Source organism: Hyla sarda, chromosome 7 (assembly GCF_029499605.1).
Source record: "Hyla sarda isolate aHylSar1 chromosome 7, aHylSar1.hap1, whole genome shotgun sequence".
Classification (NCBI taxonomy): domain Eukaryota; kingdom Metazoa; phylum Chordata; class Amphibia; order Anura; family Hylidae; genus Hyla; species Hyla sarda.
The window spans coordinates 233,205,852-233,232,484 of NC_079195.1; the positions used below are offsets into that span (position 1 = coordinate 233,205,852).

The window sequence follows — 26,633 nt, forward strand, 5'->3', positions numbered from 1 at the left end:
GACCGCGAAGCTGAAAATTTATTACTGAAAGAGGCGGAGTCAGGGGATGTAGGCGGAGATTTCACGGGGTTGCCATCCTAGTACGGGTCATTGAACGGATACATGGGGTGTCCGGCGTCCCGGGCGACCGACTTTCCATTTACCTGCAAGAGAGACATTTGGCGTGATTTAGGAAATACGGATGCGGAGTGGGGCATGCTGGGACTATACAAACGTACAGCGGTGCCTGAAGGGTTTTTTAACCCTTTAGAGACTTCTATATTTCGGCATAAATTTCACCTAAAACTACATCAGATTTTCAAAGGAAAGTAAAGACCAAAATCAAACAGATACAATTATTGAGGGAATTTCTCCAACATCACAAATGTATGAAAGGTAAAAGTATGTGAACCTTTAGGCCAGGTTCAGACTACGCAATTTCCGCCTGCAATTCCGCTTTGAAATTGCAGGCGGAAATTCCGCTTGCTAAAATGTAAAGTGCAGTGAATGGTTTCCGGGCACAAATTCACACAGCGGAATTTGTGAACGGAAAATCCGCTTGGAAATTTCCACCTGAAGAATGGCGTTGTTCTTTCTTCAGGCGGAAATCCGCGCGGAACACATTGCCGTCTATTGGAGACTGCAGTGTCCGCGCGGTCCTAGTGCCGACTGATTCAGACAGCGCTGGCCGCACTCGGAATCTCCGGCCCGAAATTTTCTGCCCGGAGATTCCGTAGTCTGAAACGAGCCTTAGGCTAACTTCCCACTTGTTTTTTTTCTTGCCAAAAAAACAGAAAAACATAAAAAAAATGAAAAAACGCCAACGCATCTTCCTGTGTTTTTGCCTTTGTGTGGAAACTGCATTTTTGGCCCCTTTGGCAGTTTCCCTGCGGGCGTTTTTTTTGAAGAATTTTGTTGGGTACCAAACCAAAAAAAAAAACCGATGCATTAAGGATAAATAAAGTTGTAGTTAAAATTTATATTTTTTTTAGAACTAAATTTTTATAAATTTTCAAACAGGGATCCCAGTAGTGACTCTGTGTGTTGGGATTACGGCCTCTACCTCTAGCTATATTTCTCTTAAAGGGACACTCCGGTGAAAAACATTTTTTTTTTCTTTTTAAATCAACTGGTGCCAGAAAGTTAAACAGATTTGTAAATTACTTCTATTAAAAAATCTTAATCCTTCCTGTACTTATTAGCTGCTGAATACTACAGTGGAAATTCTTTTCCGTGTGGAACACAGAGCTCTCTGCTGACATCATGAGCACAGTGCTCTCTGCTGACATCTTTGTCCATTTTAGGAACTGTCCGGGGTAAAAGGAAATCCCCATAGCAAACATATGCTGTTCTGGACAGTTCCTAAAATGGACAGAGATGTCAGCAGAGAGCACTGTGCTCGTGATGTCAGCAGACAGTTCTGTGTTTCAAAAAGAAAAGAATTTCCGCTGTAGTATTCAGCAGCTAATAAGTACAGGAAGGATTAAGATTTTTTAATAAAAGTAATTTACAAATCTGTTTAACTTTCTGGCGCCAGTTGATTTAAAAAAAAAAAAAAAAAAAAGTTTTTCACCGGTGTAACCCTTTAAAGGGGTTATCCAGGAAAAAACTTTTTTTTATATATCAACTGGCTCCAGAAAGTTAAACAGATTTGTAAATGACTTCTATTAAAAAATCTTAATCCTTTCAGTACTTATGAGCTTCTGAAGTTTAGGTTGTTCTTTTCTGTCTAAGTGCTATCTGATGACACCTGTCTCGGGAACCGCCCGGTTTAGAAGAGGTTTCTTATGGGGATTTGCTTCTAAACTGGGCGGTTCCCGAGACACGTGTCATCAGAGAGCACTTAGACAGAAAAGCACAACCTTAACTTCATAAGCTCATAAGTACTGAAAGGATTAAGATTTTTTAATAGAAGTCATTTACAAATCTGTTTAACTTTCTGGAGCCAGTTGATATATATAAAAAAGTTTTTTCCTGGATAACCCCTTTAATCTTGTGCCCCTATTACAGTGGTCTTCAACCTGCGGACCTCCAGATGTTGCAAAACTACAATTACCAGCATGCCCGGACAGCCAACGAGTTAGTTATTCTCCTACTCCTAATGTGTCTTGTAAGGCCCATCTTTTTCTTTTCTTTTTTTGGCGACTGCTACACGGGTTATTGCACGGTGCGGTTTATATTTGTCATAGGGACCTGGAGCGAGGTGTTTGTGGGGGGGGGGGATGGGGGGTTGTTTTGTTACTGTTTGTTTTTTCCGTTTTGTATGTTAAAAACAAAACGAAAACCTTAATAAAACTTTCAGATTAAAAAAAAAAAATTCAAACAGGGACCAATTTATGTGACCGGCAGGGACATAAAAATGCAGCTGACAATATTAAAAATGCATAAAGGGGCAATGTAATTGATATACTTTTTATACTTTCATTCATTTTGTGAAATGTTTTATTAATAATGTATTTTAATTATGTGTTATATAAAGTGTGTGTGTTTTTTGCTTTTTTTTAGGGAGCGTAATTTTTTTTTTTTACTTTATTCTCTTTATTTTATACATTATTTAGGTACTACTACTACTCCCAGCATGGAACAGTCTGTTCCATGCTGGGAGTAGTAGTAGTACCTAAATAATGTATAAAATAAAGAGAATAAAGTTTTAAAAAAAAATAAAAAAGTAAAAAAAAACACACTTTATAAAACACATAATTAAAATACATTATTAATTAAAAGTTTCACAAAAAGAATTAAAAAAGGATATTATTTTTACAATTAAATGGCCCCTTTATACATTTTTTATATTGTTGGCTACATTTTTATGCCCCTGCCACTCACATTAATTGGTCCCTGTTTTAAAATGAATACAAATTTAGTTCTAAAAAATATAAATTACGTTCCCTAAAATGTTTCCATCCGTACTGTGTTTTTTTTTAAATTTTTTTTAAATGGTAACCTATGAAATTTAATTAAAAAAAGATAACTCCATCCTTTTTTTGGATCACAAGTCCAAAAAAGAATAAAAAACGCTCCCAAAACGGTCAAAGTTAAAACCCACATGAAGTTTTTCTTGGTGTTTTTCACTCCCATAGACTTCTATGGGGGAAAAAAAAAAAAAAAACGGCATGATTTCTGTGAAAAAACGCCATAGCATCAATATGCTGCGATTTTGAAAAACTGCCAAGGAGCAGGAAAACGCGAGGAGTGAAAACACGCAAAAAGGATTAAAAAAAACGCCAAACTGAAAAACGTTATGGTATTTTGCAGTTCCCTATTGACTTGCAGCTAACATCTGGCCGCAGCATTTTTTCACCCAAAAAAAGCCATGCGGCAGAATGGGCATTTTTATTGATGTTTTTGCCAAAAAAAGTGGAAACTTGGCCTCGCTGTTAGTATTTGGTGTGACCTCCTTATGCAACAAGGGGTATCTAAGGAAAAAAAAAGAGCAGATTATTTCCAAAAACAGCGCCACACCTGACCTAGAATTAAAGGGGTATTCCAGGCCAAAACTTTTTTTTATATATCAACTGGCTCCAGAAAGTTAAACAGATTTGTAAATTACTTCTATTAAAAAAATCTCAATCCTTCCAATAGTTATTAGCTTCTGTCTAACTGCTTTCTGATGACTCACGTCCCGGGAGCTGTCCAGTTCCTATGGGGATATTCTCCCATCATGCACAGCTCCCGGGACGTGACATCATCATTGAGCAGTTCGACAGAAAACTTCAGAAGCTAATAACTATTGGAAGGATTAAGATTTTTTAATAGAAGTAATTTACAAATCTGTTTAACTTTCTGGAGCCAGTTGATGTATATAAAAAAAGGTTTTGCCTGGAATACCCCTTTAATACTGTTTTTTTTATTTATTCCTGGATAAACCCTTACGCATCGGGCCAGTTTTTGTTTTTTGCACTTTTGTTTTTACCTTCTTCCCTTTTAATACGCAGTTCACAATGTGGTTAATGTGTTATCTTAATTCTTGATTACAACGATACCCAATTTGTATGGATTCCTTCACTTTCTACTACTAAAAAAAAAAATCTAAACTTTTCAAGAAGAAATGTTATTGGGTCACATGTCTGCTAACAGCGGTGGCCCCCAGCTTCTGAAATCAGTCAGGGGCTGCTGGGCATGGAGTGGGCTACGACATACCTCCTCAATGGCCCCATGACATGTATACACATCATAGGTCAATTAAGGGGTTAAGAATATTATTACCCTCCCGAGGATCAATCGACCAACAAAAAACAAGCCAAGAGCAAGAGGTATAATAGTCCGCGAGGTCACAAAGGAACCCAAGGTCAACAATAGCTAACTAGAGGGCATTTTATATGAATGTTATTGTTCATAAATCCTCCATCAGGAGGACACTGGCCCACAATGATCTGCACAGCGGGACCGCAAGGAGATAACAAAAAGAACATTGCTGCCTGTCTGCAGGTTGCTAAAAATCACCTGGAACGTCATATTGGATAATTTTCTTCAATAAATAAATGACCGAGTCTAATACTTTTGACTCATTTCTGTAATTTGGTTCTTTATCTACTTTTAGAACTTTGTACTTGATGTAGTTTAAGGTCAAATTTATGCAGAAATCTAGAACATTCTAAAAGGTTCACAAACTTTTAAGCACAGCTGTAGTAGTAGTAAGCGGTCAGCGCAGAAGAGCAGAGTATGTCATAGTGCATCACATGTCACATGTCTCCGTAGGACGGCGGGCAGAACCGCTATCTAGTGTCATCCATCACTTATGATGTAGGAGCTGTGATGTCATCAGTGTAAGTAATAAGGCCACTGTGAGGTCATCAGTATTAGTAATAATGCCGCTGTGATGTCATCAGTATTAGTAATAAGGCCGCTGTGATGTCATCAGTATTAGTAATAAGGCCGCTGTGATGTCATCAGTGTTAGTAATAAGGCCACTGTGATGTCATCCGTGTAAGTAATAAGGCCACTGTGATGTCATCAGTGTTAGTAATAAGGCCGCTGTGATGTCATTTGTGTTAGTAATAAGGCCGCTGTGATGTCATTTGTGTTAGTAATAAGGCCGCTGTGATGTCATCAGTGTTAGTAATAAGGCCGCTGTGATGTCATCAGTGTAAGTAATAAGGCCGCTGTGATGTCATCCGTGTAAGTAATAAGGCCTCTGTGATGTCATCCGTGTAAGTAATAAGGCCGCTGTGATGTCATCAGTGTTAGTAATAAGGCCGCTGTGATGTCACCAGTGTTAGTAATAAGGCCGCTGTGATGTCATCAGTGTTAGTAATAAGGCCGCTGTGATGTCATCATTGTAAGTAATAAGGCCGCTGTGATGACATCAGTGTTATTAATAAGGCCGCTGTGATGTCATCAGTGTAAGTAATAAGGCCGCTGTGATGTCATCAGTGTAAGTAATAAAGCCTCTGTGATGTCATCAGTGTAAGTAATAAAGCCACTGTGATGTCATTAGTGTTAGTAATAAGGCCGCTGTGATGTCATTAGTGTTAGTAATAAGGCCGCTGTGATGTCATCAGTGTTAGTAATAAGGCCGCTGTGATGTCATTAGTGTTAGTAATAAGGCCGCTGTGATGTCATCAGTGTAAGTAATAAGGCCGCTGTGATGTCATCAGTGTAAGTAATAAGGCCGCTGTGATGTCATCAGTGTTAGTAATAAGGCCGCTGTGATGTCATCAGTGTTAGTAATAAGGCCGCTGTGATGTCATCAGTGTTAGTAATAAGGCCACTGTGATGTCATCCGTGTAAGTAATAAGGCCGCTGTGATGTCATCAGTGTAAGTAATAAGGCCGCTGTGATGTCATCAGTGTAAGTAATAAGGCCGCTGTGATGTCATCAGTGTTAGTAATAAGGTCGCTGTGATGTCATCAGTATTAGTAATAAGGTCGCTGTGATGTCATCAGTGTAAGTAATAAGGCCGCTGTGATGTCATCAGTGTAAGTAATAAGGCCGCTGTGATGTCATCAGTGTAAGTAATAAGGCCGCTGTGATGTCATCAGTGTTAGTAATAAGGCCGCTGTGATGTCATCAGTATTAGTAATAAGGCCGCTGTGATGTCATCCGTGTAAGTAATAAGGCCGCTGTGATGTCATCATTGTAAGTAATAAGGCCGCTGTGATGTCATCAGTGTAAGTAATAAGGCCGCTGTGATGTCATCAGTGTTAGTAATAAGGCCGCTGTGATGTCATCAGTGTAAGTAATAAGGCCGCTGTGATGTCATCAGTGTAAGTAATAAGGCCGCTGTGATGTCATCAGTGTAAGTAATAAGGCCGCTGTGATGTCATCAGTGTTAGTAATAAGGCCGCTGTGATGTCATCAGTATTAGTAATAAGGCCGCTGTGATGTCATCCGTGTAAGTAATAAGGCCGCTGTGATGTCATCATTGTAAGTAATAAGGCCGCTGTGATGTCATCAGTGTAAGTAATAAGGCCGCTGTGATGTCATCAGTGTTAGTAATAAGGCCGCTGTGATGTCATCAGTGTAAGTAATAAGGCCGCTGTGATGTCATCAGTGTTAGTAATAAGGTCGCTGTGATGTCATCAGTATTAGTAATAAGGCCGCTGTGATGTCATCAGTATTAAAAATAACCCCCCGTATCCCATGGTTCACACTCACAGTGATCAGGGGGATGATGTATCTCCAGTTCTTGTTCAGGGCTCCGATCTCCTTCATCTCGTCTTCTGTCAGACAGAAATCAAAGACCTGGGCGAGAAACACAAGAAGCCATAAGTGAAGAATCTCAGCACATCCCCATCCCGTCCACATGACTGTCCACATCCCCATCCACATCACTGTCCACATCACTGTCCACATCCCCATCCACATCACTGTCCACATCCCCGTCCACATCCCCGTCCACATCACTGTCCACATCACTGTCCACATCACTGTCCACATCCCCGTCCACATCACTGTCCACATCCCCGTCCACATCACTGTCCACATGACTGTCCACATCCCCGTCCACATCACTGTCCACATCACTGTCCACATCCCCATCCACATGACTGTCCACATCCCCGTCCACATCCCCATCCACATCACTGTCCACATCCTCGTCCACATCCCCATCCACATGACTGTCCACATGACTGTCCACATCCCTCTCCACATCACTGTCCACATGACTGTCCACATCCCCATCCACATGACTGTCCACATCCCCGTCCACATCACTGTCCACATCCCCGTCCACATCCCCATCCACATCACTGTCCACATCCCCCTCCACATCCCCATCCACATCACTGTCCACATGACTGTCCACATCCTCGTCCACATCCACATCACTGTCCACATCCCCGTCCACATCCCCGTCCACATCACTGTCCACATCACTGTCCACATCCCCGTCCACATCACTGTCCACATCCCCGTCAACATCCCCATCCACATGACTGTCCACATCCCCATCCACATCACTGTCCACATGACTGTCCACATCCCCATCCACATCACTGTCCACATGACTGTCCACATCCCCATCCACATGACTGTCCACATCCCCATCCACATGACTGTCCACATCCCCATCCACATCACTGTCCACATCCCCATTCACATCACTGTCCACATCCCCATCCACATCACTGTCCACATCCCCATCCACATCACTGTCCACATCCCCATTCACATCACTGTCCACATCACTGTCCACATCCCCATCCACATGACTGTCCACATCCCTGTCCACATCCCCGTCCACATCCCCGTCCACATCTATCCGGAGAGGGTGGATGGCCATGTGGAGGTCACTATAAGTTACCAATCCTTTCCTGTCCTAGAATCAGGGAGATTAGTGGGACCCCATATAGCCCTACTACACCTGAGTCATGACCGTGCTGCCACATCCCGCCATCCTCCTCAGGGGCAGCAGATCACATGGGTGACTGCCTACCAGGATCAGCATGAGGTTGTCCAGCTGCTAAGAAACTTCTAACAAGGCATCTGCAGGACATGCTGGGAGCTGTAGTTTTATAGGGACTGCACCGATCTATGGACACTCACCTGGAGATTCTGCAGGATCCGGGACGGGGTGACACTTTTTGGGATGGTGACAACTTTCCTCTGCACTTGCCACCTGGAATATAAAAACAGTGGGCACAGTCATGAACCATCTCAGAGATAAAGAATCAGTGGTGCAGCATGAGGATATGGCGCCATTTCTGATGAGGTTACAGTACGGTGACGCGTTCTACCCGCCATGTACCTGAGGAGGATCTGGGCCTCAGACTTGGAGTACTTCTTTGCCATCTCCAGGATGCAGGGCTCCTCCAGCAGAACGGGGTCCTCAGGTTTTCTCCAGCTGCGATCCGGAGACCCGAGGGGACTGTAACCGGTGAAGACAAGACCGTTCTTGTGACAGTGAGCGATGAGCTCGTTCTGTGCCAGATATGGGTGACACTCCACCTGCACACAAGAGGGGTCTACATGAGGCGGGGGCCACACAAGACACAGTCCGGGGCCACACACAGGACACAATCCAGGGCCACACAAAAGACACAGTCCAGGGGCCACATAAGACACAGTCCGGGGCCACACACAAGACACAGTCTGGGGCCACACACAGGACACAATCCGGGGCCACACACAAGACACAGTCCAGGGGCCACACAAGACACAGTCCGGGGCCACACACAAGACACAGTCCGGGGCCACACAATACACAGTCCAGGGCCACACACAGGACACAATCCAGGGCCACACAATACACAGTCCAGGGCCCCACACAGGACACAGTCCGGGGCCACACACAAGACACAGTCTGAGAACACACGCCAGACACATTTCGGGGCCACACACAGGACACATTCTGAGGCTACATACAAGACACATTCCAGGGCCCCACACAAGACACATTTCGGGGCCACACACAAGACACATTCCAGGGCCCCACACAAGACACATTTCGGGGCCACACACAAGACACATTCCAGGGCCCCACACAAGACACATTCCAGGGCCACACACAAGACACATTTCGGGGCCACACACAAGACACATTTCGGGGCCACACACAAGACACATTTCGGGGCCACACACAAGACACATTTTGGGGCCACACACAAGACACATTCTGAGGCTACATACAAGACAGATTCCAGGGCCCCACACAAGACAGATTCCAGGGCCCCACACAAGACACATTCCAGGGCCCCACACAAGACACATTCCAGGGCCCCACACAAGACACATTTCGGGGCCACACACAAGACACATTTCGGGGCCACACACAAGACACATTCCAGGGCCCCACGCAAGACACATTCCAGGGCCCCACACAAGACACATTCCAGGGCCCCACACAAGACACATTCCAGGGCCCCACACAAGACACATTCCAGGGCCACACACAAGACACATTCCAGGGCCCCACACAAGACACATTCCAGGGCCCCACACAAGACCTCAGTGAGGCCTATACCTGTAGCACGGCCGGCTTCACAGCAGCGATGCTCAGGATGTCATCAATCTGACGCTTGTTGAAGTTGGACAGCCCGATGGCCTTGGTCAGACCCTTCTCCACCAGCTTCTCCATGGCTTTCCATGTGTCCTTGTAGTCGGTAAAGTCGTACTGCAGGGAGCCATCCGGATTCTGAGGAAAAATATTATCTCCCCTCCTGAAGTGAAGAAGAGGATGATGAGGATTATTGAACCGTCCTCCACCCCTAAACCATCCATCCTCCACCCCTAAACCATCCATCCTCCACCTCTAAACCATCCATCCTCCACCCCAAGACCATCCATCCTCCACCTCTAAACCATCCATCCTCCACCTCTAAACCATCCATCCTCCACCTCTAAACCATCCATCCTCCACCTCTAAACCATCCATCCTCCACCCCAAGGCCATCCATCCCCCACCTCTAAACCATCCATCCTCCACCCCAAGACCATCCATCCTCCACCTCTAAACCATCCATCCTCCACCTCTAAACCATCCATCCTCCACCTCTAAACCATCCATCCTCCACCCCAAGACCATCCATCCTCCACCTCTAAACCATCCATCCTCCACCTCTAAACCATCCATCCTCCACCTCTAAACCATCCATCCTCCACCCCAAGGCCATCCATCCCCCACCTCTAAACCATCCATCCTCCACCCCAAGACCATCCATCCTCCACCTCTAAACCATCAATCCTCCACCCCTAAACCATCCATCCTCCACCCCTAAACCATCCATCCTCCACCCCTAAACCATCCATCCTCCACCTCTAAACCATCCATCCTCCACCTCTAAACCATCCATCCTCCACCTCTAAACCATCCATCCTCCACCCCTAAACCATCCATCCTCCACCTCTAAACCATCCATCCTCCACCTCTAAACCATCCATCCTCCACCTCTAAACCATCCATCCCCCACCTCTAAACCATCCATCCCCCACCTCTAAACCATCCATCCTCCACCTCTAAACCATCCATCCTCCACCCCAAGACCATCCATCCTCCACCTCTAAACCATCCATCCTCCACCTCTAAACCATCCATCCTCCACCTCTAAACCATCCATCCTCCACCCCAAGACCATCCATCCTCCACCTCTAAACCATCCATCCTCCACCTCTAAACCATCCATCCTCCACCTCTAAACCATCCATCCCCCACCTCTAAACCATCCATCCCCCACCTCTAAACCATCCATCCTCCACCTCTAAACCATCCATCCTCCACCCCAAGACCATCCATCCTCCACCTCTAAACCATCCATCCTCCACCTCTAAACCATCCATCCCCCACCTCTAAACCATCCATCCCCCACCTCTAAACCATCCATCCTCCACCTCTAAACCATCCATCCTCCACCTCTAAACCATCCATCCTCCACCTCTAAACCATCCATCCTCCACCTCTAAACCATCCATCCTCCACCCCTAAACCATCCATCCTCCACCCCTAAACCATCCATCATCCACCCCTAAACCATCCATCCTCCACCTCTAAACCATCCATCCTCCACCTCTAAACCATCCATCCTCCACCCCTAAACCATCCATCCTCCACCCCAAGACCATCCATCCTCCACCTCTAAACCATCCATCCTCCACCCCTAAACCATCCATCCTCCACCTCTAAACCATCCATCCTCCACCTCTAAACCATCCATCCTCCACCTCTAAACCATCCATCCTCCACCTCTAAACCATCCATCCTCCACCCCAAGACCATCCATCCTCCACCTCTAAACCATCCATCCTCCACCTCTAAACCATCCATCCTCCACCTCTAAACCATCCATCCTCCACCCCTAAACCATCCATCACCTCTAAACCATCCATCCTCCCCCCTAAACCATCCATCCTCCACCTCTAAACAATCCATCCTTCACCTCTAAACCATCCATCCTCCCCCCTAAACCATCCATCCTCCACCCCTAAACCATCCATCCTCCACCCCTAAACCATCCATCATCCACCCCTAAACCATCCATCCTCCACCTCTAAACCATCCATCCTCCACCTCTAAACCATCCATCCTCCACCCCTAAACCATCCATCCTCCACCCCAAGACCATCCATCCTCCACCTCTAAACCATCCATCCTCCACCCCTAAACCATCCATCCTCCACCTCTAAACCATCCATCCTCCACCTCTAAACCATCCATCCTCCACCTCTAAACCATCCATCCTCCACCTCTAAACCATCCATCCTCCACCCCAAGACCATCCATCCTCCACCTCTAAACCATCCATCCTCCACCTCTAAACCATCCATCCTCCACCTCTAAACCATCCATCCTCCACCTCTAAACCATCCATCCTCCACCCCTAAACCATCCATCACCTCTAAACCATCCATCCTCCCCCCTAAACCATCCATCCTCCACCTCTAAACAATCCATCCTTCACCCCTAAACCATCCATCCTCAACCCCTAAACCATCCATCCTTCACCTCTAAACCATCCATCCTCCCCCCTAAACCATCCATCCTCCACCCCTAAACCATCCATCCTCAACCCCTAAACCATCCATCCTCCCCCCCTAAACCATCCATCCTCAACCCCTAAACCATCCATCCTCCACCCCTAAACCATCCATCCTCAACCCCTAAACCATCCATCCTCCCCCCCTAAACCATCCATCCTCAACCCCTAAACCATCCATCCTCAACCCCTAAACCATCCATCCTCCACACCTAAACCATCCATCCTCAACCCCTAAACCATCCATCACCTCTAAACCATCCTTCCTTCACCTCTAAACCATCCTTCCTTCACCCCTAAACCATCCATCCTCAACCCCTAAACCATCCATCCTCCACCCCTAAACCATCCATCCTCCACCCCTAAACCATCCATCCTTCACCCCTAGCTTATCCATTAACCCTTAACACTACACCATCTATTCCTCCTCGACCCCTTGCTCATCCATCCTCCAGCCCACCCATCTATCCATCCTCCACACCTGAAGCACCCTATATAGTAGACTCACTTGAAGGCATAGGGCCAGTGCATTAGGTACAGGTCCAGGTATTCGAGCTGCAGGTCCTTCAGGGTCTTCCTCAGCGCTCCCTCCACATCCTCAGGGTGATGCTTGTTATTCCACAGCTTGGAGGTGACGAATAGGTCTTCCCTTTTTAGGCCCTGTGGACAACACCCGGATAATGTCATCTCCTGTGCACACCAAAGATAATGTCAGGGTCTTGTAGCCCCCCGCATGTTACCTGATCAGCGCTGAGACTCTCCTGGATGCCTTCTCCTACTTCAGTCTCATTTCCATACACGGAGGCGCAGTCTATATGGCGATATCCAACACCGAGCGCAGATTTTACGGCACTTTTCACCTGTCAGAAAGATACCAGTCAGAGATGGAGAAGAATCATGAGGTGATGCAGTACATATGTTTCAGCACTAGATGGCGGTGATGTAGAGTGCTGTGGACTCCTATATGGGATCATTGTTATTATTCATTATGACACAGCAGAAAATATTGTGACCAGAAAACTAAGACACCAGAAACATCAGGATGAATATATAACATGTGATGAATAACAAAGGGAGTATTCTACGGGGTCACAACTTATTACACTTCATATTATTCTAAAGATTTGTAATGGTTATAGTTACATTGTGTGTTATACCCCAGAGCTGCACTCACTATTCTGCTGGTGAGGTCACTGTGTACATACATTACATTACTTATCCTGTACTGATCCTGAGTTATATACTGTATTATACTCCAGAGCTGTACTCACTATTCTGCTGGTGAGGTCACTGTGTACATACATTACATTACTTATCCTGTACTGATCCTGAGTTATATCCTGTATTATACTCCAAAGCTGTACTCACTATTCTGCTGGTAAGGTCACTGTGTCCATACATTACATTACTTATCCTGTACTGATCCTGAGTTATATCCTGTATTATACTCCAGAGCTGTACTCACTATTCTGCTGGTGAGGTCACTGTGTCCATACATTACATTACTTATCCTGTACTGATCCTGAGTTATATCCTGTATTATACTCCAGAGCTGTACTCACTATTCTGCTGGTGAGGTCACTGTGTACATATATTACATATCCTGTACTGATCCTGAGTTATATCCTGTATTATACTGCAGAGCTGTACTCACTATTCTGCTGGTTGGTTCAGAAACATTCTGCAAAATTATGGCCAGACACATACATAGGAGATTGTTTGTACTACACCTGTAAAAACTTCCCAGGAACTGCAGAATAGTGAGTGCAGCTCTGGAGTATAATACAGGATATAACTCAGGATCAGTACAGGATAAGTAATGTAATGTATGTACACAGTGACCTCACCAGCAGAATAGTGAGTACAGCTCTGGGGTATAATACAGGATATAACTCAGGATCAGTACAGGATAAGTAATGTAATGTATGTACACAGTGACCTCACCAGCAGAATAGTGAGTACAGCTCTGGAGTATAATACAGGATATAACTCAGGATCAGTACAGGATAAGTAATGTAATATATATACACAGTGACCTCTCCAGCAGAATAGAGAGTACAGCTCTGGAGTATAATACCGGATATAACTCAGGATCAGTACAGGATAAGTAATGTAATGTATGTACACAGTGATCTCACCAGCAGAATAGTGAGTACAGCTCTGGAGTATAATACAGGGTATAACTCAGGATCAGTACAGGATAAGTAATGTAATGTATGTACACAGTGACCTCACCAGCAGAATAGTGAGTGCAGCTCTGGGGTATAATACAGGATCAGTAATGTACGTACACAGTTCTGTTATGGAGATTTAGTGAATATGAAATCTCTGATGAATAAATGAAAGTTGTTCATGAAGACAATCGGCTCCTTTTGTTGTACGCAGCTCATTAGCTCTATATAATACAGTAAGTACCCGGACCCTTGACCAGATGTGGCCGCTCCGCCCCTCATTATGGGGTATAATAAGAGGCTTCCCTTCAGATCTTATTCACGTATTCTCGCCATTGTGCGTCCTCAGCGCCTTTCTCTAATACTATTGTGCGGCTGACCCGCGCTCCGTGTTTACAGCCGACAGCTGCAGCTTCTGATTCAGGACAAGAAACACTTAATTCTGAGATCAAAGGGGAGGCTAGAATAATTGCACCGCGCCAAAGTGGAAATACGATTACAGCAACAACCACCTGGACAGACAGGTTTTTACTTTAATCTCAAATATTGGAATATTCAAAAAGTCCAGAGCAGCAGACGTGTCCTCACCTGGCCGGGGGCGCTCTTCCAGGTGCCCAGTCCAATGATCGGGATCTTCTGGCCGGTGTGTAAGGTCTCACATGTAAACGCGGACGCCATGTTCACTTTAAACTGCAGCGAAAAACAAAAAACAAAAACAATAAGATGATGACAGAACCTTTGATACCTGCCCCATAACTTTATTTTTGCAAAACTACAACTCCCAGCATGCCTGGACAGCCTTTGACCACTGTTTCCAAACCAGTGTGCCTCCAGCTGTTGCAAAACTACAACTCCCAGCATGATCGGACAGCCTTTGGCTGCTGTTTCCTAACCAGTGCGCCTCCATCTGATGCAAAACTACAACTCCCAGCATGCCCGGACAGCCATTGGCCACTGTTTCCTAAGCAATGTGCCTCCAGCTGTTGCAAAACTACAACTCCCAGTAGCCTTTGGCTGTCCGGGCATGCTGGGAGTTGTAGTTTTGCAGCTGCTGAAGATGCCCTGCTTTAGGAACACTTTCATAGATTCTTCCGTCATTATAGATCCCAAAGCAGTAGTCACCTAACATTCCAGACTGAATGTCCACACACACACACACATATATATATTTATTAGGAGGGTGGGATGTGGCGGATTTGCCATTGAGGGGTGAGGGGTGGTCCGGGGATAATGGTGGTCATCCGGCTCTAGGAGATGATAACTATGATACTTGAAGAGGACGACACCAGGACTTGTCCCTCAGAAACATCTCCTGCAGATAAACAATGAGGATGGACATGAAGGGTTAATGACGAGCACTGGAACACATTACACTGATCCGAGCCTGCGGCGCCCCCTGCCAGTGAGATGAACCAGAAGACAGCGGAAGAATGCCAAGAATCGGGCCTTAAAGGGGCAGAACACCTGCAGGGTCTACAGTACAGTTATTGTGCAATTGGATATAATGTATTGTTCTCTGTTATCAGCCAGTCCAGGCTATGGAGAGACTGCCTACAACCTTCTATATATGTGACTGATATCAGCCTCTTATAACACTATAGGGTTATAGGATTATAGGGTTATAGTGTTGTGACCTCCTGACTACACCTCCCATCATCCTCTAGTAGTGTCCAGATCTGTAGTTTCACATCGGTCATACAGACACAACTTCCCTATTTCTCCTCCCCTGGAGAAACAGTCAGAGCAGTCACAGGGGGAGGACGTGTACATGAGGCCGAGCGCAGAGGATGATGGGGGATGAGATCCGAGCTACTACAGTATGAGTGATGATAATAATGATCTTCACTTATATAGCAACATATTCACCAGCACTGTACAACAGAGATCAGATCACAAGAGATTACAGTCTATGAGGAGTGAGGATCCTGATCACAAGAGATTACAGTCTATGAGGAGTGAGGATCCTGATCACAAGAGATTACAGTCTATGAGGAGTGAGGGTCCTGATCACAAGAGATTACAGTCTATGAGGAGTGAGGATCCTGATCACAAGAGATTACAGTCTATGAGGAGTGAGGACCCTGATCACAAGAGATTACAGTCTATGAAGAGTGAGGATCCTGATCACAAGAGATTACAGTCTATGAGGAGTGAGGATCCTGATCACAAGAGATTACAGTCTATGAGGAGTGAGGATCCTGATCACAAGAGATTACAGTCTATGAGGAGTGAGGATCCTGATCACAAGAGATTACAGTCTATGAGGAGTGAGGGTCCTGATCACAAGAGATTACAGTCTATGAGGAGTGAGGATCCTGATCACAAGAGATTACAGTCTATGAGGAGTGAGGATCCTGATCACAAGAGATTACAGTCTATGAGGAGTGAGGACCCTGATCACAAGAGATTACAGTCTATGAGGAGTGAGGACCCTGATCACAAGAGATTACAGTCTATGAGGAGTGAGGATCCTGATCACAAGAGATTACAGTCTATGAGGAGTGAGGATCCTGATCACAAGAGATTACAGTCTATGAGGAGTGAGGGTCCTGATCACAAGAGATTACAGTCTATGAGGAGTGAGGATCCTGATCACAAGAGATTACAGTCTATGAGGAGTGAGGGTCCTGATCACAAGAGATTACAGTCTATGAGGAGTGAGGGTCCTGATCACAAGAGATTACAGTCTATGAGGAGTGAGGATCCTGATCACAAGAGATTACAGTCTATGAGGAGTGAGGATCCTGATCACAAGAGATTACAGTCTATGAGGAGTGAGGATCCTGATCACAAGAGATTACAGTCTATGAGGAGTGAGGATCCTGATCACAAGAGATTACAGTCTATGAGGAGTGAGGATCCTGATCACAAGAGATTACAGTCTATGTGGAGTGAGGGTCCTGATCACAAGAGATTACAGTCTATGAGGAGTGAGGATCCTGACCACAAGAGATTACAGTCTATGAGGAGTGAGGATCCTGATCACAAGAGATTACAGTCTATGAGGAGTGAGGGTCCTGATCACAAGAGATTACAGTCTATGAGGAGTGAGGATCCTGATCACAAGAGATTACAGTCTATGAGGAGTGAGGATCCTGATCACAAGAGATTACAGTCTATGAGGAGTGAGGGTCCTGATCACAAGAGATTACAGTCTATGAGGAGTGAGGATCCTGATCACAAGAGATTACAGTCTATGAGGAGTGAGGATCCTGATCACAAGAGATTACAGTCTATGAGGAGTGAGGGTCCTGATCACAAGAGATTACAGTCTATGAGGAGTGAGGACACTGATCACAAGAGATTACAGTCTATGAGGAGTGAGGATCCTGACCACAAGAGATTACAGTCTATGAGGAGTGAGGATCCTGATCACAAGAGATTACAGTCTATGAGGAGTGAGGACCCTGATCACAAGATATTACAGTCTATGAGGAGTGAGGATCCTGATCACAAGAGATTACAGTCTATGAGGAGTGAGGACCCTGATCACAAGAGATTACAGTCTATGAGGAGTGAGGATCCTGATCACAAGAAATTACAGTCTATGAGGAGTGAGGACACTGATCACAAGAGATTACAGTCTATGAGGAGTGAGGGTCCTGATCACAAGAGATTACAGTCTATGAGGAGTGAGGACCCTGATCACAAGAGATTACAGTCTGAGGAGTGAGGGTCCTGATCACAAGAGATTACAGTCTATGAGGAGTGAGGATCCTGATCACAAGAGATTACAGTCTATGAGGAGTGAGGACACTGATCACAAGAGATTACAGTCTATGAGGAGTGAGGATCCTGATCACAAGAGATTACAGTCTATGAGGAGTGAGGATCCTGATCACAAGAGATTAGTCTATGAGGAGTGAGGATCCTGATCACAAGAGATTACAGTCTATGAGGAGTGAGGACCCTGATCACAAGAGATTACAGTCTATGAGGAGTGAGGGTCCTGATCACAAGAGATTACAGTCTATGAGGAGTGAGGATCCTGATCACAAGAGATTACAGTCTGAGGAGTGAGGGTCCTGATCACAAGAGATTACAGTCTATGAGGAGTGAGGATCCTGATCACAAGAGATTACAGTCTATGAGGAGTGAGGATCCTGATCACAAGAGATTAGTCTATGAGGAGTGAGGGTCCTGATCACAAGAGATTACAGTCTATGAGGAGTGAGGATCCTGATCACAAGAGATTACAGTCTATGAGGAGTGAGGACCCTGATCACAAGAGATTACAGTCTATGAGGAGTGAGGGTCCTGATCACAAGAGATTACAGTCTATGAGGAGTGAGGATCCTGATCACAAGAGATTACAGTCTATGAGGAGTGAGGGTCCTGATCACAAGAGATTACAGTCTATGAGGAGTGAGGGTCCTGATCACAAGAGATTACAGTCTATGAGGAGTGAGGATCCTGATCACAAGAGATTACAGTCTATGAGGAGTGAGGGTCCTGATCACAAGAGATTACAGTCTATGAGGAGTGAGGATCCTGATCACAAGAGATTACAGTCTATGAGGAGTGAGGGTCCTGATCACAAGAGATTACAGTCTATGAGGAGTGAGGATCCTGATCACAAGAGATTACAGTCTATGAGGAGTGAGGGTCCTGATCACAAGAGATTACAGTCTATGAGGAGTGAGGGTCCTGATCACAAGAGATTACAGTCTATGAGGAGTGAGGATCCTGATCACAAGAGATTACAGTCTATGAGGAGTGAGGACCCTGATCACAAGAGATTACAGTCTATGAGGAGTGAGGACCCTGATCACAAGAGATTACAGTCTATGAGGAGTGAGGGTCCTGATCACAAGAGATTACAGTCTATGAGGAGTGAGGATCCTGATCACAAGAGATTACAGTCTATGAGGAGTGAGGGTCCTGATCACAAGAGATTACAGTCTATAGGAAATAGGGGACATGATGACAAATGTCGCTGTTCATCGTGGATAAAGAATGGATTCCCAGGAGTTCGGTGTAGACTGACGCTCCCAGATACAAATATAAGTCCTTCTTACCGTTCCGGGCGCAGTGAGGAGGTACAAGGCTCTACTATGGGGGGCGGTGACACTCGTGTATAAAACATGTTGGCATCACAATGGCGGTGACTACACACAGACGGGCTCGGTCTTGCCTGGCACAGGTGGTGAATGTTAGAGGGATGGCAGGGAGTGCCGGGTCACACAAGGTAACGCAACCACAAAAATCCTGCAGCGTCAGGACGACATGGCAAGAAAACATATAGACAACCACACAGGCAGCCCCTGCAGATTGTGTACAGGAGACCCCATAGTCTTCTGCAGTCACTGTAACTATGTGATATGTCAGCAAACCTTGGGGTCGGAGGTCACCATCCTGATCTACTGCACGGAAATGGCCAAGAAAAACACCATCGTAATGGGCTTCCTGTCCAGGGATCAGGGGAAGGGGGGCGCCATGGAGTATACACCAATGTATAACTCACTACTGTATGTGTAACTGGAACATTGTACCAGAAACTCAGCAAAAGGTCATATAAGGTGAAATAAACAAGAAACAGTTTACCCCCCATCCCCCCCTCCCCCAAACTCATTTTGTTGCTAGTAGATTTGGCTTAGGCCTAAACCTAGTGGGATCTAAAGGATTGGAATAGATTTACCCCCAAGACAGTGTTCACACTGGGAAATTTAGACGCAGCAGAATTCTAATACTGGCAATGAGATTTGCCTGCACAGCGCACACTACGGAATTTTGGCGGTGGAAGCTCTGCTGCTGAAAAAATTATCTTGCTCATTCGCCTGGATACATGAAATACGGAACACACCTGGAATACACTGCAGTCTATGGGAACGGCTATGCACACACGGTCCTAGTCACGACTAATTCAGTCACAACTGTCCACACTAAGAATATTTTGGTTACAAAATTGTGAAAATGTTATTTTTTTTGGCACAAAATGTAGGTTTTTCTTCTTTCCTTGCACTATATAGTTTCACATGGCTTCATTAGATATATATATATATATATATATATATATATATATATATATATAGCATGCATTTAGGTAGAATGTTTTGCAAATGTTTGTACAGACCTCATGACTGGGGAGAAGGGAGGAGAGGAGCTCATCATACTCCAGGGGAAATGCCCCCAGCCTCCCAAAAATTTTTTCATAAAGACTAATTTCAGTACAATATAGATCAAGGTATTTTACATAGGTCTTAGGGCACATTGCTACACTGATTTAAGCATTTCTTTACATTTTCTATGACCCTCTATTAATGACAGTAACGCTTACATTTTTCCATAGTGTGAATCTAGCCTAAAGGCCCCCATAGACTTTAGTAAAATGTTGTCCCAACCCACCAACATCACAGGACTGGCTAAAAGTCTGGGGTGTATAGCGCTTCCTGACGGATGATGTCGAAGAAGGATTGGGCATGTTGATTTCCACTGCCTGATCCTTTTGTTCTCAGCTACATGTGTCTGGCAGCGGCCTCCTCTTTCCATTTAGAGCACAGGAACATTCAGCTAAAGCTATTGAAAGAATATGGCCACCTATACAGGGGTATACAGATAGTCTATCCACAGTATACAGTATAAATGTCACCACTAGATAGGGTTGCCACCTATTGACTTATACTATATACTACTATATAGTCCAACATGCTGGGAGTTGTAGTTTTCATTTGGGGCAGCTGCGGAGCTATAGGCTGTATCAGGACATGCTGGGATAAAAAAAAAAGCAATCAAAAAGTCACATAAAAAAAAAATGGTTCTGTTATAAACTACAGATCGGGCACAAAAAATGAAAAAAAATAAAAAAAAGTTATAGGGGTAAGAATAGGACAAAATTTCCCCCACATACTGTATGTGTGTCCTGTGATGTCACGCATATCTAATTATGCAAATTAGCACGGCCGGTATTTTTTTTGCAAGAAAGGTGGCGACCCTACCTCCAGACCTATCCCCGCAGTCTGTCCTGTTTGCGGCGGACGATGAGTCGGCTATTTTTACGCCTTATTCTCACCAGATCAGCTGATCTCAGTTCGGTGGACCCTCCTAATCACGTTTAACATAATTATTAACCTCTCGAGGCCCAGGACACATCGGGAATAGGGCAAAGTCATTCCAGGGCTACAAAAACTGCTGGGGTAGGAGAACAACGCTCAGGAGGGCGTCACGCCTGAAATACGGGTCCTGAGAGTCAGCGGCGCAGAGGTCACACGTATAGTCACCCACCTGTAACCGGCATAAATAATAACGGCACAGACACAGGGTGACCGAAGAGCCGCCCAGGGATGATGCTGCACAAAGGAAAAAGCGCAACAAAATAGCGGTTAAGTAAACGCGGTTTAAACCATAATAACTGCCGCACACGTAAAAGCACAGAGTCGCCAAATCAGTGCAGCCAGACCAGAAAAACGTATCACACGTGAACGCTCCCTAATACTCCGCGATTATCGGACATCAACGCGTTTCACGCACTGGTGAATATGGAGCCCAAAAAATTAGCACAGAGGATCCAGTGATCCAGCGGATAGATGGTTCTTTTTATTGTGGCAGCCGTTCTCTTACGTTTGCCAGGATATGGCGGCGCAGAAAGGGTGAAAGGTCGAGTGCGCACAATAACCGCATCCTCAGGGAACTGGTCAGGGGGAAAAAAATCAACGTAATTAGGTTTTCAGAAGCAACAAGCCCAACATGAACTACAAGTCCCAGCATGAACTACAAGTCCCAACATTAACTACAAGTCCCAGCATGAACTACAAATCCCAGCATGAACTACAGGTCCCAGCATGAACTACAGGTCCCAGCATTAACTACAAGTCCCAACATGAACTATAGGCCCCAGCATGAGCATGAATAAGCCCCAGCATGAACTACAAGTCCCAGCATGAACAAGTCCCTGCATGAACTACAGGTCTCAGTATAAACTAAACTACAAGTACCAGCAGTTCTCATTTAGTTCATGCTGGGGCCTGTAGTTCATGCTGGGGCCTGTAGTTCATGCTGGGGCCTGTAGTTCATGCTGGGGCCTGTAGTTCATGCTGGGGCCTGTAGTTCATGCTGGGGCCTGTAGTTCATGCTGGGGCCTGTAGTTCATGCTGGGGCTTGTAGTTCATGCTGGGGCCTGTAGTTCATGCTGGGACTTGTTGCCCCTTAAAACCTGATTACAATTATTATTAACTTTCCCAGTATGAGCTGCAAGTCCAAGAATGAACTACAAGTCCCAGCATGCTCTACTAGAGATCAGCATACTCTGCCGATGGGGAGCTACATGTTCCAGCGAGCCATGTGAGAGGCTACATTTCTCAGTGTCTTCCAAACAGTGTGCCTCCAGCTGTTGCAAAACTACAACTCAGGACATGCTGGGAGTTGTAGTTCTGTAACAGCTGGGGGCAAACTGCTCAGAAAACACTGTTCTATCTATAAGAAACTCTAAGGCCCAGCATGAAGAGCTAGTGATGAACTACAAGGCCCAGCATTCTGTGTGGGGATCTAACGTGTTCTGCCCATGAGAGGCAGCGCCATTATCCTGTCAGGGTCATTATGGGCACCAATGGTACATGACAATATGGCGGATTCTGACAGGGACCGTATTACATTGTCTCTCCCCCTGACCTGTAGGGGGCACTACCATTTCTGTTGCCGGGGGGTCTCTATAGTGTATAGCTATGAGCTGGGAAACACACCAAGGTCATCCGGGATCCATGTAACCCATAGCAACCAATCACAGAGCAGCTTTCATTTTACCACAGCAGGTTACTCCATGAAGGCCGCGCTCTGATTGGTCGCTTTGGGTCACATGGCCCCAGTCCTGTCAGCCTGGCCTGTATTATGGCGTAGGGGCCTGCGATGCGGTCACATTACGCTTGTGTGAACGCGCTCCAACTGTAATAACGGTCAGGAGGGGCTTTCGGCGCCGCCGTGTTACATCAAGTGTTATTAGAAAGATCAGCGGCGCCTGGGGAGGTAGATGGGCCCCACCCGGGACTAGAATACACAACGGAGCCGCTCCCATCGCCACAGATCACATTACCAAACAACGTCGCCCCTGAGACCGGTGCGACTTCTGCTCCCCAAATACTAATATATGGCCGCGTTCACACTGCGCTTTAGTCTCCATTAAACGTATACGTTATTTTACAGTGGCTTAAATGAAAGATTCCCAACTGGGTTCCCTCCAGCTGTTGCAAAACTACAACTCCCAGCATGCCCGGACAGCCGTTGGCTGTCCGGGCATGCTGGGAGTTGTAGTTTTGCAACAGCTGGAGTCACCATGGTTGGAAAACACTTCCTTACATAATAACTATATCAATCACACGATACGTATGGCGCCCCGCTATATTATACGACAAAGCGCTACACCAAAAAGATCTCCGTAACCCTCCATCCCCTCCGCCTTTATTTAAAATTCGTATCACAGTTTTTTCATGTGATTATCATAATTAAAGCAAAACCGCATCTTTTTTTTTTTTTTTTTTTTTTAAGTCACGGTTTTGTCGTCATTATGTAAGTCATAGCAAAAAGCTGCGACCAATAAAACGACTCGCGTAACGTTGGTGTAATGCATTGTGGGTTTTTTTTCTAGAAAAACAATGCTTTTTTTTTTTTACCTACAATGCTCATTTTGTGCCATTTTTCTTCAATTCTGGAGATGTTTTTTTGGGATGTATCGTTTTTTTTTTATTATTTATTTTGTGTTTTATTTTTTTATGCCATTTTCTTCCCTTCTGGTGCTATGTTTTTTGGGTTATTGCATTTTTATTATTATAATAATTTTTTTTGTGTGTGTGTGTTCTTCCCTTCTGGTGTTTTATGTTTTTTGGGTTATTGCTTTTTTACTATGAATTTTTTTTTTTTTTTGTGGTGTTCTTCCCTTCTGGTGCTATATGTTTTGGGTTATTGCATTTTTATTATTATAATAATTTTTTTTGTGTGTGTGTGTGTTCTTCCCTTCTGGTGTGTTATGTTTTTTGGGTCAATTTTTTTTCATTATTTATTTTATAAAAATTTTTATGCTATTTTTCTTCTCTTTTGGGTATATATTTTAATACGGCCATTTTACGACCTTTTTACCTTCGCACGTACCTTTTTCAGCTATTTATTTCCTAATAAACCGTGTGAAATCTGCAGCGGGGTAAGTACGTGTGTGAACATGGCCTTAAATGTTTCTTGCGTTATTTTTTTTTTTTTTTTTTTTTTCACACATTCTTTAAGCCGATTACCTAAAATCTTTTGATCGAACAATCACGTGACTTGTAATGGAAAAAAAAACTGAAAGAAAAAAAAATGCCACCAAACGAAAACACAAACTATGCAAAAAAAGAAGTGGCGGCTTTACCTGCGATTTTCCGTTGAGGGTTGGTTTTAACTCTTCGGTGACCGTCCACAGGAAACGTATACAATCTTGTGGTCACTAAACAGTTAAAATCCATCCGTAATTACAGAACGACGCGCGTAACCTGAGGCGAAGAAAATCGTATCCGTACGGAAGACCCCGGAGTGATATCATGGGGGGCAATGTAAGCAGGTGCCCCCCAAAATCTGGGGTACTCCAGCTGTTGTAAAACTACCACTCCCAACATGCCCTGACAGCCTTCGGCTGGGAGTGGTAGTTTTGCAACTAGAGAGCCACAGGTTGGAGAAGAAACTTCTGCAGCTGTCAGGGAATGCTGGGAGTTGTAGGTCTACAGCAGCTGTATAGGTTGTGGACCCCCACATCTCATCAGCCCCCTCCCCCTCCTAATGGAAGAAAACAAGTAAAGCAGAAAGTGTTTGCCCCCCGGGGAACCCGATGTTTGCCCCTCCCCCTCCCCCCCTCCCCCGCACTCACCCTCGGTGCCCTCGCCCGGTGACTGTGCCGATCCCGGAGCCTCCGCTGTTATAGAGGAGGAAGAGGAGGAGGAGGAGGAGGCGCATCCTGCCCAAATGTTACATTATAACCGGAGCCTGTAACCCCTGCCTGCCCGGGCACCACAATAACCAGGGGGAGCCACGTGTCCCAGAATGGTAGGTGAGGAACTACATGTCCAAGAAGAACTACATATCCCAGCACAGAAGGTGAAGAACTACATGTCCCAGCATAGAAGGTGAAGAACTACATGTCCCAGCATAGAAGGTGAAGAACTACATGTCCCAGCATAGAAGATGAAGAACTACATGTCCCAGCACAGAAGGTGAAGAACTACATGTCCCAGCATAGAAGGTGAAGAACTACATGTCCCAGCATAGAAGATGAAGAACTACATGTCCCAGCACAGAAGGTGAGGAACTACATGTCCCAGCACAGAAGGAGAGGAACTACATGTCCCAGCACAGAAGGTGAAGAACTACAAGTACCAGCATAGAAGGTGAGGAACTACATGTCCCAGCACAGAAGGTGAAGAACTACATGTCCCAGCATAGAAGGTGAAGAACTACATGTCCCAGCATAGAAGGTGAGGAACTACATGTCCCAGCATAGAAGGTGAAGAACTACAAGTACCAGCATAGAAGGTGAGGAACTACATGTCCCAGCATAGAAGGAGAGGAACTACATGTCCCAGCACAGAAGGTGAAGAACTACATGTCCCAGCATAGAAGGTGAAGAACTACATGTCCCAGCATAGAAGGTGAGGAACTACATGTCCCAGCACAGAAGGTGAGGAACTACATGTCCCAGCACAGAAGGTGAGGAACTACATGTCCCAGCACAGAAGGTGAAGAACTACAAGTACCAGCATAGAAGGTGAGGAACTACATGTCCCAGCACAGAAGGTGAAGAACTACATGTCCCAGCATAGAAGGTGAGGAACTACATGTCCCAGTACAGAAGGAGAGGAACTACATGTCCCAGCACAGAAGGGGAAGAACTACATGTCCCAGCACAGATGGTGAGGAACTACATGTCCCAGCACAGAAGGTGAGGAACTACATGTCCCAGCACAGAAGGTGAAGAACTACATGTCCCAGCATAGAAGGAGAGGAACTACATGTCCCAGCACAGAAGGTGAAGAACTACATGTCCCAGCATAGAAGGTGAAGAACTACATGTCCCAGCATAGAAGGTGAAGAACTACATGTCCCAGCATAGAAGGTGAGGAACTACATGTCCCAGCACAGAAGGTGAGGAACTACATGTCCCAGCACAGAAGGTGAGGAACTACATGTCCCAGCATAGAAGGTGAAGAACTACATGTCCCAGCACAGAAGGTGAAGAACTACATGTCCCAGCATAGAAGGTGAGGAACTACATGTCCCAGCATAGAAGGTGAGGAACTAAATGTCCCAACACAGAAGGTGAAGAACTACATGTCCCAGCATAGAAGGTGAGGAACTACATGTCCCAGCACAGAAGGTGAGGAACTACATGTCCCAGCACAGAAGGTGAAGAACTACATGTCCAAGCACAGAAGGTGAAGAACTACATGTCCCAGCACAGAAGGTGAAGAACTACAAGTACCAGCATAGAAGGTGAAGAACTACATGTCCCAGCATAGAAGGAGAGGAACTACATGTCCCAGCATAGAAGGTGAAGAACTACATGTCCCAGCATAGAAGGTGAGGAACTACATGTCCCAGCATAGAAGGTGAGGAACTACATGTC

At 45.3% G+C, this 26,633-nt stretch overlaps 1 protein-coding gene across 6 annotated transcripts; it reads right to left on the bottom strand.

Moving 5' to 3' along the window:
• Positions 1-24,938, bottom strand: AKR1A1 (aldo-keto reductase family 1 member A1). Of its 6 annotated transcripts, none has more exons than XM_056533096.1 (9): positions 24,882-24,938; positions 14,651-14,752; positions 12,632-12,751; positions 12,400-12,551; positions 9,386-9,581; positions 8,171-8,370; positions 7,969-8,041; positions 6,577-6,663; positions 1-143 (listed from the first exon to the last, which is right to left on the bottom strand). In XM_056533096.1, the coding sequence occupies exons 2-9, from the start codon at positions 14,738-14,740 to the stop codon at positions 78-80; spliced, it is 984 nt and encodes a 327-aa protein (XP_056389071.1). In that variant the 5' UTR covers positions 14,741-14,752; positions 24,882-24,938; the 3' UTR covers positions 1-77. The 6 variants fall into 6 exon arrangements, with proteins under 6 accessions (XP_056389071.1, XP_056389068.1, XP_056389070.1 ...); XM_056533093.1 differs by lacking the exon at positions 24,882-24,938 and adding an exon at positions 22,738-22,833; XM_056533095.1 differs by lacking the exon at positions 24,882-24,938 and adding an exon at positions 22,667-22,719.
• Positions 24,939-26,633: the final 1,695 nt, after the last annotated feature.

Coding starts and splice junctions, on each gene's coding strand:
- AKR1A1 (XM_056533090.1), bottom strand. CDS start 20,551: ATGGAAAGAGGAGGCCGCTGCCAGACACATGTAGCTGAGAACAAAAGG. Junction 12,752..14,650: donor GGAAGAGCGCCCCCGGCCAG/GTGAGGACACGT, acceptor TCTTTCTGACAG/GTGAAAAGTGCCGTAAAATC. Junction 8,371..9,385: donor TGAAGCCGGCCGTGCTACAG/GTATAGGCCTCA, acceptor TCTTGTGTGCAG/GTGGAGTGTCACCCATATCT.